The sequence below is a fragment of the Parasteatoda tepidariorum genome, chromosome 8, assembly GCF_982258835.1.
Source record: "Parasteatoda tepidariorum strain Cologne lab strain chromosome 8, Ptep-v5.0, whole genome shotgun sequence".
Lineage (NCBI taxonomy): Eukaryota > Metazoa > Arthropoda > Arachnida > Araneae > Theridiidae > Parasteatoda > Parasteatoda tepidariorum.
The window spans coordinates 5160600-5180253 of record NC_141762.1 but is presented as its reverse complement, the minus strand read 5'-3'; the positions used below and the strand labels follow the sequence as shown (position 1 = coordinate 5180253).

The following is a 19654-nucleotide window of genomic DNA, read 5'->3' as shown; positions in this document are numbered from 1 at the left end:
TTATTAGTATTTAAAATATTTAAGTTCGCAAGGCAAAATGCAAAATTTCAGTGAAATTGGTTGAATAGTTCCTGAGAAATTGAGTCTTAAATATAGGACTTTTTTTTAAAAATTTTATTTCTCAGGAACTATTCAACCAATTTTTCTCAAATATTGTATTTTGCTTTGTAAAATTCAGTATTTTAAAATGAGCTAAAAAATGTTGCATCTTAAAATTAAAATTTTTTTTTACTGTTAATAAATAAAAGAATAATAAATATTTACTAAAACTTATTTTTTGCTTGAAATTATCTTTGGTAAACAAATTTTGTAATTGTGAAAAAAAAATTTCAATTTGCTTTAAAAGGTTCTTGAGATATGGGGAAATATGCAAAAAAAAATATCTATATAAAATTTAATTTATGAGGTACAAACTTTGGAACTCTCTCCTGATCAAACTATGGGGACCACATTTCCCAGATTGTGGCTACCCCATATATTTTGAGGATCAGAAATCGAAATTCCTTGAAAAAAAAGGTATGTTTATTCAGAGAAAGTACCTTTACATGCCTTTTTTTGGTGACTCAAAATATTGTCTGCACAACTAATTAATTGGTATAGTTAAGGTCAGCCCCTCGAGCCATTTAGTTTGAGTCCTTTGAGCGTGACGATCCGATCATAAGTTATTCAAGGTACATGTGACAGATTTTTTATAGCAAAAGATACTGATACACATCTGTAGTAGGAATCATCAAGAATATAAAAGCTAAAAATTAACCACGATGATTAAAATATATTTATTAAAAAATAAGAAATCTCCTTACCTGTGTTATGTCTGAAATTGAATTTCAGTAGAATTCAATAAACATCTAATCTGACGTTGCTATATCACAGGGCTGTCCAACTGGAGGCGCGCGGGCTGCATGCCGCCCTCCAACACACATTGTGCGGCCCGCCATCTTCTTATTCAGGCTGATCGGCCTTAGTTTTCCCATTAAAATGTAAGCAAATTGTTTCATAATCCTTCTGTTCCATTGTTTTATAATTAATAATTCAACTATTAATTGTTATTGTATAAGAGGTAAGAGGTTATTGTTCAACTTTTTCAAACTCTGGCCCGCCTGGTGATCAGTGACCGGAATTCTGGCCCGTGGGCTCTTTGCAGTTGGACAGCCCTGCTATATCAAATTCACTATTGGTAAAATGATCTGAAATAAATGCATTTTGAAATAAATATTACTATTGGTAAGTTTGATGTTTTTTTATTAAAAGAAATTCTCTGATGCATGAAGATATGCTATTCATTAAAAGGTATTAGTTTCTTATCCCTTTTCCTAATAGGATTTTAGAGGAAAATTTCACGCCCTACATTATATAAAAGTTTTTGCAAATTCTACTGTTACATATTTCATTTTTTGTAACATTAAAGTGTTTAGTATTATAAGATCACTACTAAAAGACAGTTGATCAGTGATTTTTATGGCCGTTTTCATGTTTAGTGCATGTAGTATGTTACAGGGTAGTTTTAATGTTTAGGTAATGTTGACAAGCACAACAAGTAGATTTTATACAAGTAGTAGGATTTCCTACTTTGTATAAAATTTTACACTATGCTTATATGTTAGTTTAATTTCTAAAAAGTCATTGAGCATTATAATTTCTTGCTTATCGTTTAAGGTTTTTATCAATTTTAACTAGGTTTTGACAATTTCTTTAAATCAATTTTTAATGTTTGTAATTTCATGAACCAGTTTTTGATGTCAAAACTCTAACCCTGAAATAATTTGCTTTGAAAATTGCAATAAATGTATTGTTTGTATATTATATATTCCACTGATTTGTTTTAATAGTAACAGTAATATTGGTAAAATTGTTGTTTATCATTAAATTGTGTAAAAAGTTTTGAGTACTTCATCGTTATTTTCTTCTTAACCATTCTTTTTCACACTGATTATTTTTTAGGGCATATCTATATCAGAGAAGGCTTGGAAGTGGATATTAACTACTTGGGGTATAACTGTTTATTTACTATCAAACATATTACTCCAAATATTGAAAAATCAGAAATCAATAATAAAGAGCTCCAGTGCAATAAAGTAAATTGTTCTGAACTCTTTGATAGTGACGATTCAGGGTTTGATACCATTCAAACATCAACTCCCATATCATCTCGTAAAGATCCAGCAAAGTCATTTAGAAGTAGAAAAAAACAGTTATGTGAAGAAAATTTTTATTTTCTGCATTCTCTGTCAAGGATTATAATGAAGCAAAGTAAACCAGAAACCTGCATTTGCTTTAGAGATATAATTGCTTTGGAGGAAGTTATCAAGTTTATCAAATGCAGCATTTCTTCAATGCTGCAATCAGGTAATATCTTTATTTTTAGATTGTGAAATAGATGCACATAATCACAGAAATATTAGTATTTGATTTCTGAGATCATTGTGTACTTCTAACGAAAGATAAAAATGTCTTGACAATGAGTGGGGAGAATTGTTGCTTATTTTGGCTTCATTAAATAAGTTAATCCATTTTTTAATATCGGTATTTTTAATACATTTTTTCCATAGAAATTCATTTGGGGATTTGGGAAATATTCGTTATTTTAAAAATTTTGCTATTTCCAATTTTATAAAAACAGGATGTGAGTGCCTATGAAATTTTGTGTTATATAGGTAATTTACATATCATTCAGCTTACCTACTGAATATGGCTATAATATGCTTTAAAAAGTTTAAAAAAAAAATTAAACAAGAAGAATGTGCAACTATGTATAAATCACTTAAATAAGTTAAATTTTCAAGATAATGAAATCCAGCAAATTTATCAATTTACATTTGCTTTACAGATTGTAAAGTTAATGTTGTTTATGAAGAATTGTGGTGTGCAGAATTTCGTTACAAAAATTTTCAACTGAAGGTATAATTAATTTATCCTCTACTTTGTTTTTTAAGACAGATTTTTATAAAAACTGAATTCTTTTGTGACCTTTAAATTTAAAAGCTAGCTTTTTTTATGACTTTTTCCCAGAAGAAAAGGTTGTGCTTCTTCAATTTTCAGTCTAAAGTTTTTGTAATTGTAGGTAACAAAAAGATTTCAGATTTTGAAAGTCGAAAGTTTTATATTTTTTTGCTTTTTATTTTCATTTACTTACAAAATGGATCTCAACAAAAATACTATTTCTTTTGTTTCTTTAATTTTTAAACTTGTATTTATCAAAAATATGAATAAATTATATATTTTTTTAAAAATTTATCACGAAGATAAGACATTTGGGCCAGTTGTATATATTTGTATATTTCTAAATAACGTGTCAAAACAGTGATGCATGGTTTCTTTGATGTCGATCCTGTTAAATACTCAATACTCAATAAATTTTGCCAAAAATGATAGAATAATTTTTTAAAAAAAACAGAATTCTTAATCAAAATTATAATAAATAAAATCTGTGAATCAAAAACTGAATTTGTTTTATCTGTTCTTTGTATTTATCTAATATTAAAACTGTTATAGATGGTGGGCCATTCAATGTTTTTCCTAACGGAATCCTCTTGGTTGGGTCTAGTGGCTCTGGAAAATCAATGATTAGCAAGGCCTTAAAGCATGAATGCAGCATCCCTGTATATGTTGTTGAATGTCACAATATAAAAAGGTAATTTTTTGTGTTTATAATGACATTTAAGAAACAGTGAACCATGATGGTTCAGGGGATAGAGTGTTCCTCTTCCAATGAGGTTAATTTTTTCATTAGACTATGTAGCGTTGTTACATTGGTGGTATCCAAAAATATTATTTTTTTTAAGTCAATAATGATATCTATTGATGAATTTTGAAACCAAACAGAATTAACATGTTTTTTCACAAGGAACAGGCAGCAAACTGTACATTTTTTTCTTCTTTCATGTTTTTTATATGCTTTATAAAATTGTACAGCCATTTTTGTGACAACCAGTTATATATTAAATAATTGACTTTATTTTTAAATTCAAACTTGTTAAATTTTCCTAGCATTGATAACTATTTTATCCTCAGTCAGATTTAGGCAAATTTTTAGGCAGCTAGAGTGCTTAAAATTCAACTCCTATGCTGCCTGATGCCAAATTATGTGCTAATGTTTTTTGGTTGCTATGGTAAAAGTTATTCGATTTAATTACTAAATAGAAATTATCATTATTCAAAATTTCGACTTCTTTCTGACCTTCTAGAGTGCTTAACTCCGTGCCTGAAGAATCCTCAAGTTACAATTGTTTTCTAAGTCTTGCAAGAAAAATTATCTCTATATTTTTACCAATGGAAACCACTTTAAACATAAAATAATAAAATAAAATTGAAAAATTTTATAACTGCATTTTTTAAATAAATCAAAAAAGAGGAATTTTTTTTTTTTTTTATTGCACCTAAAATTAAAATTTTAGGTCTCATTCCTTTTGTAATAAACTTCTGTCACCCCCAATATATTTTAAAAAAGGTGAAGTTTCTCGTTTTTTGTGTGGCAGATATTAATTTTGAAATTTTTTATTTTGTTTTCTCATTTTAAACTATGTTTTCTTTGTAATATTTTTAGAAGATTTCATTTAACATGTGAAAAAATAATAATTTCAGTTTCCTTTGTGTCAGATTTTATATTAATAAAAAATATAAAATTTTAAATATAAAAATGTTTCTCAATGGGATGTTTCAGAAGGAGTAAATTTAGTTCAAATAATTTTTTTTTTTTGAATTTAAAAAAAAAAAAGCTCAAGCGTATTTTTTCTTTCTTAGTTCAGAACATAAGGATAACACCACAAGTCTTGACAGAATTTTTGAAGAAGCTGTTTCATGGTAATATTTGTTTTTTAAAAAAATATCTTTCCATAATGCATGTTTGAAAATTGTTTTTTTTTTTAATTATTTTTATTTTACAGTCCTCACTCTATTTTGTACTTTGATGACTTGGATATGATTTATAAGAATGATAACCCTCTTTTCAAGGAAGAAGAATTCCGAGAAAACTTTGAATCTCACATTTATAAGACTTTGGTAGTTAACATCTTTATTACTTTTTCTTCCTTTCATGTCCTTAAGTTTTTATATAGTTTTATCAAATTTGCTTGTCTATTTCTACTATTTTTTATGAAAATAAAGTTAAGCATAACAAAAAATAAGCCATACATTGATTTTCTGGGTGCAAGCCTTATTCCTAAAATAAGCATTTCTTAAATAAATTTAAGGAAATTTTGATAAATCACACAATTTTGATTAGATTTGTTTAAATAACCAGAATAGTCACTTTACCCCTAGAGATTGGCCTGAGGTAAATGCTTTTCTTAGTTAAACTAAAAAGGTATCTAGTTTAATCTTTAAATAAGCAAAATTTAAATTTATATACAACACACATTTCTGATTCGATTTGTTTGAATAAGAGATACAATGTTACAAAACCTTATATCAGGGGTGATTACATTTTGGGCCTTATATGAAACTCCAGGTTATTTGTATGGTTCGTTTATGCTTAAAAACTAGAAGCAGTGCAAGTGCGTTTTCCTCAAATATCACAGAATTCCACAAATGTCAAGATCATTGCTTCATGGACTTTGCGAATCAAAATTTTATAATAGAGCAAAATGTTGAAACTTTTGTTTAATCCCATTAACAAAGCGCATACATACATGTGACTCTTCTGCCAATTTGATTCTTTTGGTTTGGTGGATTTTTGCCATTTTGAATATTTGGAACTGTGCCAGAATCTGCTAATATCGCGATTCTTATTCGTGTAATGTTATTATCAAACATTGCTTTGCATATTTACCTATTTTAAAAATCCTTTATTAAGATTCCTATTCGCTTTATTTAAAAGTCCGATATCACAATTCGTAATCGTGCACTTGTCATATCAAAAATGATTTTTGGATTTATGCTTGATTTAAAAACTACACATTGCAATTTGTATTCGTGCGATCTTAAAATTATGCATCGTGATTCACATTCATACAATTTAAAATTTCAGCATCACAATTTGTATTTTCGTGTTTTTGAAATCCAGAATCTCGATTCATATTCACTCGATTTTCATAAGAAGTAAGTTTTTTCTTGGATTAGTTACTATAAAGGTGTGATATTCTTCATTAGTAGGTAATTTAATTATGAATGTTAGTTCAAAAAATTATGTTGAATATGAAACATGCATAGTACATAAACTGATATCGATTTGCTACACATACGTTCATACTTCGTGTCACAATCACCCCTGTTATGCTGAGCCAGATCAGCTCTGGCTATATTATTAAAAAAATGCTTAACTGCATTGTATTGACTATTGCCGAAGACTAGCTATATTATGCCTTAAATCCTTTCTTAATTCTAGATTTATCATAAAAAATTATAAAATTGAACTTTTGATGTCCACATATTTTATGATTAGATTAGTTTGACTATGGAGCATAGCATAGTAATTATGATTGACTATACTTTACCAGACCTAAGTAACATTAAGTACATAACAGTAGGGTGCAAACTTTCCACTCCCAAAGAGCTAAAAAAAATTTTCTGTCTTTCAAGGTTAAAATTTTTTTCCTTCTTCCGGGGTTTAATTTAAATTTTCTTTATCCTTACTACTGCACAATGGTGTTCATAATAGGTAGTTACTGGCTTTGATAATAGTAACTAGCTTTGTAGTTACTGGCTCAAAAAAAAAATTCTTCTTTTTATTAAAGCTAAATTTTTTGTAAGCTATTATTTATACTTCTACTTTTTGGACATTTAATGTAATAATTTCAATGTTTTATTTTTTAAGAAAATTAAAAGAACAGTTATTAGTTTTCTTATGCTAGTTGTAAGTTCTTTTTAGTAAATTAATTTTTGGCTACATAACAGAGGGAAGGTGAATTTTCGACGACTAAAGACTGTGCGTTCTTAGTTTACTTTCCTGTGTAAGAGAAGAATACTTATCTAAATGATAGCAAATTAGTTTGAAAATTTTTACAAGCCTAACATAAATTGATATTTGTTAATATATTTCTTAATCCTTATTTCTATAAATTAACTAAAAAATATTTTGTGAACTATTTTAAAACTATTCAAATAATTATCTTAACAAACAATAAACAATAGTATTTAGTTTGTTTGTTTTTTTTAAATCTTTTTACTGATCTTTGTGTTGTGCTTTTTAGAACTATGCTTCAAATGTTTTAGTAATTGCTTCAACTACAAATGTGAACCTGATACCCTCATATTTGAGAAAACATGATTTATTTTCAAAAGAGTTGCATTTAAATATTTCTTCTCTTGGTAGAAAACAGGTAATTTGTTATCAATACTTCATTAATCAGTGTTATCAATAATTTATTAATTTCTGTTATCAATAATTTATTAATCAGTGTTACCAATCATTTATTAATATGTGTTATCAATAATTTATTAATGTGTGTTAGCATAGTTTATTAATCAGTGTTATCAATAAGTTATTAATAATACTCCATTTAATCAGACAAATTTATGAAAGATTATGTTTTTTTATTTTTTTCCATACAGAAATTAAGATTTCCCCCCTCCCCTCAAATACTGAGATTCCTTTAAATCCAATCAAGAATATCTGTTTTTTGATAGAAATCTTATGTAAGAATCTTGGTTATTTATTCTAATATAACGCTCTAATTAGGTACACATTGCTCAAAATAACGAAGATATCACCTAACACAACTTTTGTTTCTGTGATCACAAGTTGTTTATCAATCTTAAAGGTTCAAAAAAGTACACCTCAAATATGGTAATCAAGCTACAGAAACAGACTTAAAAATGTGTTTTCTCTAAATAAGAAATTTTCTTTTTTTTTGAATTATTAGATTTGAGCTTCTGACCATCAATATATAGGGAATGGCCACAATTTCAAAAATATTGTAAAATGTTTAGGGCCTTTAACTTTAACTGCACTTACTTCTTTTTTGAACATATCTTGAGAAGTTTTACATTGGATTTCAAAAATTTTTGCACACAATTATAAAATTCATTTATCAAAGATAGATCCATGTAAAAAAATAATTTTTTAATTGTTAATGTTTTTATTTAATTTAATAATGTATAAAAAATATTTAATTGTGTGGTTGACTAGTTTTTACTCTATTTTAAACTATGTAATTTTAAATAACAAAATGCAAAGTATTGATTGAATAGTTTCTGAGTTATAAACTTTGAAAAAAAGACTTATTTTTAAGTTTCTTTTTCTCAAGAATCAATTTTGTTCAAATTTTGTATTTTGCCATTTAGAACAGTTAAAAATCATGTAAAGTTTTTTATACCTTAAAATAAAAAAATTTCCCAGTTAAATACAATAATAGATAGCAAAAAAAAAAAAAAAACTTTCTTTTTCTTCATGGGATTATCTTTGGATAAACTAAATTTCTGAAATATAGTTAATGGAGAGAAAGTATGCTAATTAATTCGTAGATTATGGATGTTATTTTCAAATCATTAACCTTACATATCAGTTTGTGAAAATCTGATCATCAAATTAAAAGTAATTTTAATCAACATTAAATTATAAATTTATTAAATTAACTTTGTATTCAATAATTATTGTGCTATTTTTTCAGATATTCCAAAATTTTTTAAATGAACATAAATGTACGTTGAGTGAAACTGAAATCAATGAGATAATTGAAGATACCAGTGGCTTTAGTGGTGGACAGCTGCAGCATTTATGTGATAAAGGTCTCAGAATATCTTTTTTACAAATCTTAAGTAACTTTTAAAATGATCCCTTTTAATTTTTTGTAGGATCAATTTGATGTGTTATAGATTATATTTTTCTACTAAGATTCTTTGCTTTTATAGCTGTTCATTTTGTACTTCAAAAGTTTTTAGACAATTAATGATTTTTCAAAAAAAAAAAAAAAATTTCTATTCATTTCTTTAACTTAATGAGAGCTACTATGACAATTTTAAAATTCTGAATTTAGAAACAAACTCAAACTTTTTTTCACATGGAGTTAATGATTTTTTCTCATATGGAAATAAGTACTTTTTTTTATCATATAGAGAAAATTTAAGATTTCTATTTTTTTTTCAGTTAAAATGTACTTGTACTACATTTTCACAAGACTTGCTTTCTCAATTATGATGTCATAATAGTTTCAGGTTTTGAGCACACATATAAAGTAAATACCTACTGACTTCTCCATTTACTAAAGAAGTTTCTAAACATTGTTCAAAAATCTCAATTAAGATTTTTGAAGACAAAAATGAAGTAAATAAGAAAAAAAATTACTATGTTACACTGTATTATTTTTTTATTTAAAAGGAAAGAAAGATTTTTTTATAGATAAAAAGTTATTTAGTAGGGTGTTCCATTTTTTGTACTGTAAATCTACATTAACATTAGATTTTCTTTTAATTTAATTTGACATTTATTAATGATAATTGCTGATTCGCTGTTTTTTTTTCACAGCAAAGGAGTTATTTTTACAAGATTCTCTGAAGAATCCACAGGATTTTCCTTTTAGATTGATAGATTTAAAGAAAAGTTTAAAACAAATAAAACCACCTGTTCCATTTAATTTTGAAATTCCAAATGTAAGTATCAATTTGCTGTTACAAAGTTAAAATGATGCTTTTCATTATAATTTTTTTGAAACAAGTAGAGTTATGATTTTAAATATTATTATATTTATTCAAATCAAAGCTGCACTTTTTTTCCATTGTAAAAAAGGCTTCCAATTAGACTATAATATATTATTTAAAAAAATGTTTCGTAACAAGCGCATTGGCTGGCAGTGAAAGTGACACAGCAGGAGGGAAAATGGCATCGCCGCAAGCAGTTTTGAAGTCAATTGTGACAGTGGAAGTGACAAATCAATTTCTGAATATGATTTTGATAATTAGAGCAATTGCAAGTTGTGTGTATATGAAAGTTTTTAACGCTGGTAAAATAAATGAATTTTTAATTTCTTAGTCATTTTTATTTTATTTTTTTAAATGATTATTAATGTTAATTAATAATCATTTCAAATTAATAATTATTTAAATGTAAATTATTTAATTTTTATTAATAATTTTATAAAAAATATTGCAGATATTGAATTGATAAACTTTTTTTTGCATTATTTTTCATTTTTTCACATAACCTGTTGAGACTTTTAAGTGCAACTTAAAATTGATAACAATTTAGACTTGAATAAAAACTGTATTTATATGTTAATAGTGCAATTTCACATTATTGTTAGTATAGTTGAAGTCAGATCTTTTACCAATTGATCAGGTTTGGTAAGGTTAAAGAAAAAATGGTAAAAATTCTTTGTGGAAAAACCTTCCCTCAACTGTTTGTAGTTGACATTTTGTAGGATTTTCATTTAAGGAATGAAAAATTATTTTAAAATTCATACTAAGCTAATAAATAACATCCACATATTCAGAATGCATTTATTGCATGAGAATTCAATAAAAAATAATTGTTTTATATGCTCAAAATGTGATATGATTTTATTTGAACAATTTTAAACAGCTAAGAAATGGACAAAATCTATTACAAGTAACAAATCTGTAATTTTATCTTTCATATTTTAAAAGAGTCTATAACTTACTGGTAATTTTTATTATTATTAAAAAAAAAATTTTTTTTTAGTTATTCAAAACTATTGAGAACTTTAAGTATATAAAGATTAACAGTTATTATTTGAATTTATGCTTTAATATAATCATCAAGGCTAACATATTGATAATAAAAGCATTTTTTCCCTTTGTTTTTGTTTATAGGTTATTATTTATAAATTTTAGTCATTTTTTAGTTTTTTTATTTCATTCATTTTGTTTTATTTTTTTAATTTCTTTTTTATAAATAGAGCATTTTGCTTATGAGTGAATTTTTTTTCTCTATAGATTACTGACAATTTTGCATTGAATCTTGTATTTTAAATGTACTTCAATAACGAATGTTGATATTAATCATAGTTTTTTAAAATATAAGAATTTGCTATGAATAAAACACATTCTTTCAATTTTAAAAATATCAATAAGTATTTGATAATACAGTTCTTAATAATTGTAACTAAAGATCAATAAATCCTATTTATTAATAAATCCTCATTCGTTGTAACTAAAGATTAATGAATCATTATTTAACTAAAGATTCATTATCCTTATTTATTAATACTCGATAAAGATAATAAATCTTATTTATCTTTATCAGGTATTTATTTAAATTTTTTTCCTTCATAAATTACATATTTATTTTATATTTATATTGAATTTATTAATACAGTTTACGATTTGTAATTTTTTTTTAATTTTTTTTTTAAAAAGAAAAAACCTGATTTAAAACAAAGTTTCAGAAATAAATTAATTAATCTTTTTTTCATGTTTTAAAATTTTTTAGGTTATTAACATCCTAGCACTGATAATCACATTTTTAAAGTTTACTAAAACAGAATTTTAAAAATAGAATGAAATTTTGAAATTATGAAATTTTAGTTGGTATTAGACAAAATTATGAAATTAAATATCAGTTAACAAATAGTAAGATATTTATGTTTTTCATGCCATAAGTGTGCAATGACATTTGGTTTTATGTATGGATATATATTTTTGGACAATTTTAGACCGTAAATCTCTTGTGTCTTGTTCAAATCCAGTTTATATTGTCCAAAACCTCTAGCCAGACAGGGTTGCCAAAGTTTTAAAGACGATGGTAAAATATATATTGGGAACTTTGGTTTTTGCTGACGCATTCTAAACTTTTCAAAACCCTTGTGTCAACTATTCAAAACTCTTCTGGCTTACGTCTTTACCCTTCTGACTTAGTAGGGAGGCAATGTGACTCTTGGGCGAAAAAGTTTGGAAACCCCTATTATAATGTATCAGAAATAATAAATGGTATGATTTATTGGTTCTACTTTGAAGTAAATTTTGATTTGTAAAAGTTTCATAATGTTTATTACATTGTTAGAAATTTTGCAGCATTGTATCATTCAAATTCGCAGCAACCTTAATATGGTGTATATCAGTGTTTCCCTGTATTTTTTCAGCTATGGAAATCTAAAAGATTAACATTCTTTCAACGAAACCCTGACTTAAAAGCTGATGTTTATAAAGACAATTGTGAACACATTAACCAATGAAAGACTGCTTCATTTTGAAAATGTTTAATAAGGAAAAGGACATTTTTTTGATCATTTTTTTATTAATAATCTTAAACTAAAATTTATATCCGACATTGGAATTCACATAACTGGAGCAGACTCTAGTATTGTTATGAATATTTTTTCTATAATATATTATAAATGCTTATCTTTTTCATAGTTAATTCAATACATTGTTATTTGAAAAATTATTCATTTTTCCAAAAAAATATGTCATTTCTTTTTTTATTAGTATTTTACTTTAAATAATATGGTTAAGGCAACCAAAGTATTAAGTAAATAATGCATTACTAATTTAATCTAAATATAAATACCGGAACCTGTTTAACTCTGTCACGGAACCCTAGGGAGCACCATTTGGGAACCACTGGTGTATACTTCTTGAACTTCGTAACACAAAACTATGGTTCCATTTAACCACTTATTAAGGTTGCATTAAATTTACTGTCATTTTCTTAAAGCTGTCTGATTGTCACAAGATAAGCTCTCAGTAAGGTTGAAAGATGGATTTGTTTTGTAAAGTAGTCAGAGTGACATGTAGAGTGTTATTAAAAAAAAATTATTATAAAATTTTTTATGTTAGCCAGTATGTTATAGGAAGGAAAGCTGTGTAACAACTTTTTCAATTTAATGTTATTTTTTGCAAAAAATATTGGGTATCAGCTACAATTTTTAAGTGCCATGGCAGCTTGGACTTCTGGTCTCAAGGTCTTAACTAAAATCAAGTGGCAAGCAGAAAGTAGTTTTTAGCTTAAAATGACCACAAAACTAAAGCTTAGCTTAAAATGACAAAAAACTTCACCTAAAAATAAATACTATTTTGTTGGGACCACCACCAAGTCTAGTGTCAGGGGCTCATCTCTTGATTGCCAGACAATAAATCTTTTCATGGTGCTGATCTTACAGTTTAACTTTGAACTACTATTCTGAAAATGTATTTATAAATACAAATTTTCCTTTGCAGGTAAAATGGAGTGATATTGGAGGAATGAAAGAAGTGAAGGAGGCCCTGCAGGAAATGATAAGTTGGCCATTGAGACTATCCCATCAATTCAAACGATTCAAAATCAGACCGAGTAGAGGTATATTGATGTATGGTCCACCCGGCTGCTGCAAGACAATGATTGCCAAAGCTCTTGTCACTGAGGAACATTTTAACTTCATACCTGTGAAGGTGAGCACTGCCCTTTAAACAACCTATGACATTATTATAAAGTGATAATCAGAGACAGCTTTAAACTACTTATGATATTATTTAAAATGATTATTAGGGACAGTTGTAAACTGCCTATTCCATTGTTATAAAATGACGATTAAAAATACTAGTCAGTCAAATCTGCACAGGTTTCCAATTAACTATTACTATTCTTCTGATTTTTTTTATACTTTTGAAAATCCACTAAAATAATAAGGAAAATTTCTTATAAAAATTTCCTTAACTTAATTTACTGTTTACTTGATAATTTGTATATAGGGTTTATAAAGAAAGATGTATTCTCGTATGTACTAATAATTTATAATAAACTACTTTTTTGAAATTTGTTATAACGCAATAAAGCTTTAAGCATAACAATATGTTGATAAATAATATATATTGACAATATTTTAAATGAATTGTTAACTTTTTGAATTATGCTATAATTATATTATATAAAGATTGTATTTTGCAAATATTAGAATAATTAATAAAAATATGTGGCATACATACAATAAAAAGTCCAAAAATAAAACTGAAAAGTGAAGTATATAATTCAGAAAAGCGGCTTATTTCTATTATTGTAACAAAAATACTACATTGTTTAGCATGATTAAAAAAACAGAAAAACTTTTGATCTAAACATGTTCTATAAATTGCCTTTTTTAAATAATTTTTAAGACTATCAGAACTAGGAGTTGGTGATGGTCTGGCGGATGGATTTTAAGAATTTTTTGAGACATTATGACATAACTTTAATAATCATGATTGAAAAGATGCTGTCATAACGATAACACCTTGTTTTTTTATACTTTCAAGTTTAAATGTACTGCCAATAAAATTATGCATATTTTTTGCTGTAAAAACTACATATTTTACTTAATAGGATTTTAGAAATATTATTTACATAAAATTTAACTGCTTTGAGAATAAAATAAAAGATTCTTACATATGATAGACCAATGTCCTGGAGAATATAAATATTTGGTAATTATTACAACTGATGTAGTGTCATTTATTATAATTGGTTTGAAATTGCCCAAAAGTCGAAACTCTTTAAAATTAATTTATAAACTTTATTATTTTAACAATCAATACTATTCAGTGAATTTTTTTTATAGGTTAAGAGACTTAGAAATGTAATTTTAAGAAATTAATTTTAAGAATTAAGGTTTTTAAGAAGTTAACTTTTCAAACTTTGAATGACTGAAAACTGAAAAATTTTCTATCTTAAAGCAAAAAAATTTTGGATAAAATATCAAAAAACTAAGTTAAATATTTCGTTGTCAGCTGTGGAGATTTTATTTTAAGGTGTAATGTATATATTTTAAAAAAGAAACTAGTATAAATTATAAAATATGCTCTTTATTTCCATGTTATACGTTTGTAACGCACGTTGCTTGTTACGTTTCAATTTCAATGTCATTATATATATATATATGGATTTTAATTTTAGACTTCTGAGTTATTCAACATGTATGTTGGTGAATCTGAAAAGGCAGTTTCTGATCTGTTCAAGCGAGCGCGTTCATCAGCCCCTTGTGTCGTGTTTTTTGATGAAATAGATTCTTTAACATCCACCAGAAATAGGTTAGAGTATTTTACTTAAGTTTATTTCAAAACTTATTTTATTGTTTATTAAGTTTTTTTCAAAATTCAAAAATGTACCATTCACTTGCATAAGTAAGGAGTGTTTTTGCTGGTCTTCCTTTTTACTTTGTTATATTACCAAAATAAAAATACCCAGTACCTTTTAGCCAAACATTTAAATAAAACAGTTATTTATTGATGGCAATCCTCATTCAAATGATCCTAAGAAAATGTTCCTTCTTTCTCTAACTGCTGATTATAATAGTGTCTGTAATGTGATAAAACATTGCATTATGAAAATTAGATTGTTGTTTCAGACTAAGGCGAAAAGAGCTTGCAAAGCAAACTAAGAAAAAAAAACTGCCTAAGCGATTCGAGAATTTCCACTAATGTGCAAGTGGTGCCGCCCCATTGGTAATTGGGAAAAAAATCATTAATTTCTACTTGTAAAGTGAGGAAACCCTCATAAATGTCATACGAGAGATTTCATTCTAAACATAGAAGACGCTATAGCAGGTGAGAAACTTTTCACCACAAATTCTCTTTTACTTCTATTGGTATTTTAAAGTTTAGAGAAATGCAAGTTAAGGTAAACTTAAAGTAAACGAAGAAGGCTAGAAATATTGAGAAATTTTTTCAGAATATCATAATGCAAGCAAATGATTGTAGGATTAATTCTCCACTGTATAAGCCCTTAAGCTTGCCATAATTTGTTTTCATTTTGATATTCTTCTACTGCATTTGAAACTTCACTATTTACTCTAGATTCACCAGAGTTCACTTTTTCTATACTTTATGTTTCTTGTGAGGATTACTTTAATCTCTTAACAAGTGGTTACTAAATTTAGGCTGTGTGACCTTAAAAAATTGCATACGAAAATTGCAAATTGCATTGCATCGCTAGAATAAAGGTAAATGACATAAATCAATGAAGTTAAATAAAAGGGAGTTTCCTTACAGTGCAGGGCTCAAAGTTGTCCTTCCTTTAAAAAAAGAAAATGTCCTTAATTATTAAACATTTCAATAAATGTTCTGAAATTTCGTGATTTTCCAAATTAATATCATAATAAATATCATTTATCTAAAAAAGAATTGAAGAAATTTTAAATTCAAAAATTATGTTATATATGCTGTGAAACAAAGTAAATCATAAAATGAGCGACAAAGTCTTCATAGCATGTCAAGTACGACATTAATCTATTTTCAGTGTTAGAGACAATTACCCTTGATTCGATAGCATAAAGGTATTCGATGTGGGAGAAATATATAAAACGTTCTAATCTCTCTACTCCCTCCTCATCACTATATTATACTCTACTGTTTTTCACAAGAGAATCCTCGCATTTTACTACTAATTAACGATTTTCCATACATAGACTATTTTCCCCCTTCATTGGTAAAAAAAAAGAAATTTTTGCATAACTTTTAAAAAAAAATCTGAGTTTTTTTTAAAAATGTTTTTCTTTTTTTTTCACTACTTAAATGCAGGAACTACTAAAACTATTACCAATTGTATATCTGTGAATCCATGCTGGTATCATACAAATTGCTCCCATTAGAGAATCAGCATCCTTAAATTGTCCTTAAGTTGGCAATTTTGTCCTTAATTTTTGCATTTTGAACATCCAGCCATGCAATGTTGCCCCACCTGCTGTCAACAAACAACACAAAATGTCTGCTCCTACTGTAAACTAATTGTTGATTTCTTTTCTCTTATAGTATTAGTGGCTCTTCCAATGTTACTGAGAGAATCCTGACACAACTGTTGACTGAAATTGATGGTATTGAACCACTCAATGGAGTGTGTATCCTTGCTGCCACAAACAGGCCAGACATCATTGATCCTGTGAGATTTCATTGTTATAAGACATATTTTTAATTAAGTATTTGCATTTTTTTGCTATGTATGATGTTCAAAAAGAAAAAAACAAGATCCCTTAAATAACTTTTGACCTATTGAGTGGATTTTTATGTTATACCGTCAAATCCTGTGGGATTTTAGAGAATACCTTAAATATGGTAGTTAATTTTAACACAGTATATTTTATGCTACGAATTGAGACATTTTTTTTCCTTATTCATCAAAATGTAAAAATAAGGTTTTAATTGTTTAGTTGGGAGAACAACTCAGAGTTCATTTTATTTTTTGCATATTTTAACAGGATCTTCAATTATATATTAGAAAATTACATAAAAAAATTTATATTTTTTCTATTTACTATTTTTAATTTATTAATAATGAAAGAAAAAAATTTTTTTTTCTCAAATTGTAAGGCATAAATTACTACACATGTGCTAGATAAGTGTTGGAAACACTTACCTAGCATGTAATTTTACAAAACAAAACTTTAATTAAATTGGTCTTGTAGTTTAACAGTTCAAAGTTTTTTTTAAATATTTTTTTTTTTATTTATTTTAGTTTTTTTTTTTTTTTTTTTTGAAACTTTTTGATTAGTTTCATTCAAATTTTGTATTTTATGAATTAAAATTAAATTGTTTAAGAAATTTTATACTTTAGAATTCAGAACATTCTTAATTATTAATAATTTTAAAGTAATAAATGATGAAAAAATTATTTTTGAATTATTTTTTATACCTTATTTTTATATGTAAAATGATTTTTAAACTTCTTAAAAATTTTCTTAAAAGTATGGGGAAATACACTAAAAGTAAAATTAACATTAAAGAGTCTAAACTTTTGATCATTCTCCTGACAAAACTATTAAGACCCTATATATTATCCTATTTTAAGGGTTAGAAATTCAAATCCCCTCAAATAAAAATATCATTATTCAGAACAAGCATGTTTTTGTGTTTGAATTTGTAACATATAAAAGTTAGATAGCACATCTAAGCTCTTTGAGAAGACTAAGTAAAGTTCCAAAAAGTGATTTTCACCCTCAATTCCAGTTGAGTAAGGTCATAAAAAGGATTGGAGTTAAAATTAGAGATGCTCACTTCTGGGTCACAATACTGTTTGCTAAAAAGAAATGAGGTACACATAATGACTATCAGAAGGCCAGTACTAAAAATACTCTTTGTATTTTTGTTTTAAAAGAACTTTATTCTTTAGTTCTCATGTCTATGAGCACAACGCTTAGTAATATTTTTTTAAATGAAAAATGTATCTAAAGTGCAAAGCAATTTAACTGAAAATTAAAATTGTAATTCTAAACCAGTGATGCTTTAGAATAAGTGTGGGACACAGCAAAGAAATTAGATATACTAGTTTCAACTTTCCACATCAATATTATTAAATCCAAGTTAACTGTGCAATTAAATGCTCAAAATTATATTTTAATGGGGAATTTTTATTAATTAATCGTATAAACAGTGTTGTACTGTACGTGAAAATCTGAGCTATAGATTAAAAATTATTTAGGGTGTTATATTTGTCATTTTATGAATTACATTATTCATCATATAGCTTTTGAATTAATGATCATGATAGTTTAAAAAGATCTAACCTTAAATAAAATAGATAGGTCAATTCTGCAAACCCATTAGGTACATCACTATGGTTAGGTTAATGATAATTTATTTCTTCCTTTTTTTAAAAAAATTATCGCATTTAATAATGTACATATAAAGCAAAATAAAAAAGATTTTGTGTCTACTAAAAAATTGATTTGTTTTATTTTTATGGCTTGTTACCAAAACGGTATCTTTGATGCTAAACAGTAGGTAAACGTATAGTCACATTTTTCTCCTCTTCAACTGCAGATTGAAAAACCCCTATTATTTTATATAATTGGACAATTACATTATTTTCTCATCATAAATAGAATGAACTAGTTTAAACAAAACATAATTAAAGTACTTACTACCCTGTTCTCTATATGCTTGTTTAAATTATAAAACTTTTTTGTTTTTTCAAGAGCTTGGATGTTTTACGAATTTAAACCGTGCACACTAGAGATGAGTTCAAACTTGTTTTTGGCGGTCCAAACCAGAAGAATTTTAATCCGAGTCTGCCCAAGATTTAGTTTATGATTTATCCAAGATTTAGTCCAAAGTACATACGATTACTGAGAGCTCGAGTGTACTTCAGATAAAGTCCAAATATTGTAATCTTTTCATTAAACCTTTGATGTGCAGAAGAAGAAATCAGACATAATAAAATTTTGATTAATTGATGAAGCGAAGCAGGAACAAATTAAAATTAGTTGTTCCCAAAGTGAACCTTAATTACTTAATAAGTTAAGCGGGGAAAAATAAAAACAGACATATACATAGTAAATAGTTTTGTATGGCCTAATTTCTTTAAGTAGTAAATTCATAAAAAAAATTGCCTCAGTAATTTCAAAAAATACAAAGTTGGATCGTTTTGTGTAGATTTATTGTAGTTGTCAAAAATAAATTTTAAAAAATTATTTTATAATATAACTCTTTATAGGTGAATAAATATTTTTTTTTAATGTTACATCAATGTTTTTTTAAGGTTTAGTGCCACTGCCCAGTATGCATTTAACCGGTACTCTAAACACTGATGTTTCTCCTAATATGTCCTTAGTATAATACTATTATATATATGTGTGTTACGGCCAAAGCCCGAAGTCCGACCACTTTGCGAATTAAGTGGCCACGATGTTCCGGCAAAACGCAATGTACTGATTCAAGGATGCTTGGTAGGTAGCGCATCTGCAATTCCAACAGTAATGTGCCACGTGGCGAATTTTATTAAAAAGTTAATTTGCTAATATTGCCCCTTTTGTTTTCTTTTTTAATTTAAAAAATAAAATTTTTTACTTTGTCTCAAATGGCCACATCCCAACCGCAGTTA

At 26.5% G+C, this 19654-nt stretch overlaps 1 protein-coding gene across 3 annotated transcripts in view; it reads left to right on the top strand.

Moving 5' to 3' along the window:
* LOC107456305 (ATPase family gene 2 protein homolog A) overlaps positions 1–19654 on the top strand; it is a 34373-nt gene that overhangs the window by 7753 nt on the left and 6966 nt on the right. For all 3 annotated transcript variants that reach the window (XM_071180760.2, XM_016074144.4, XM_087149748.1), the window contains exons 3-12: positions 1942–2346; positions 3493–3631; positions 4741–4800; positions 4884–4998; positions 7128–7256; positions 8547–8664; positions 9401–9525; positions 13051–13260; positions 14738–14871; positions 16591–16717. In XM_071180760.2, coding sequence (XP_071036861.2) covers positions 1942–2346; positions 3493–3631; positions 4741–4800; positions 4884–4998; positions 7128–7256; positions 8547–8664; positions 9401–9525; positions 13051–13260; positions 14738–14871; positions 16591–16717 — 1562 coding nt within the window. The remainder of the gene's footprint in view (positions 1–1941; positions 2347–3492; positions 3632–4740; positions 4801–4883; positions 4999–7127; positions 7257–8546; positions 8665–9400; positions 9526–13050; positions 13261–14737; positions 14872–16590; positions 16718–19654) is intronic.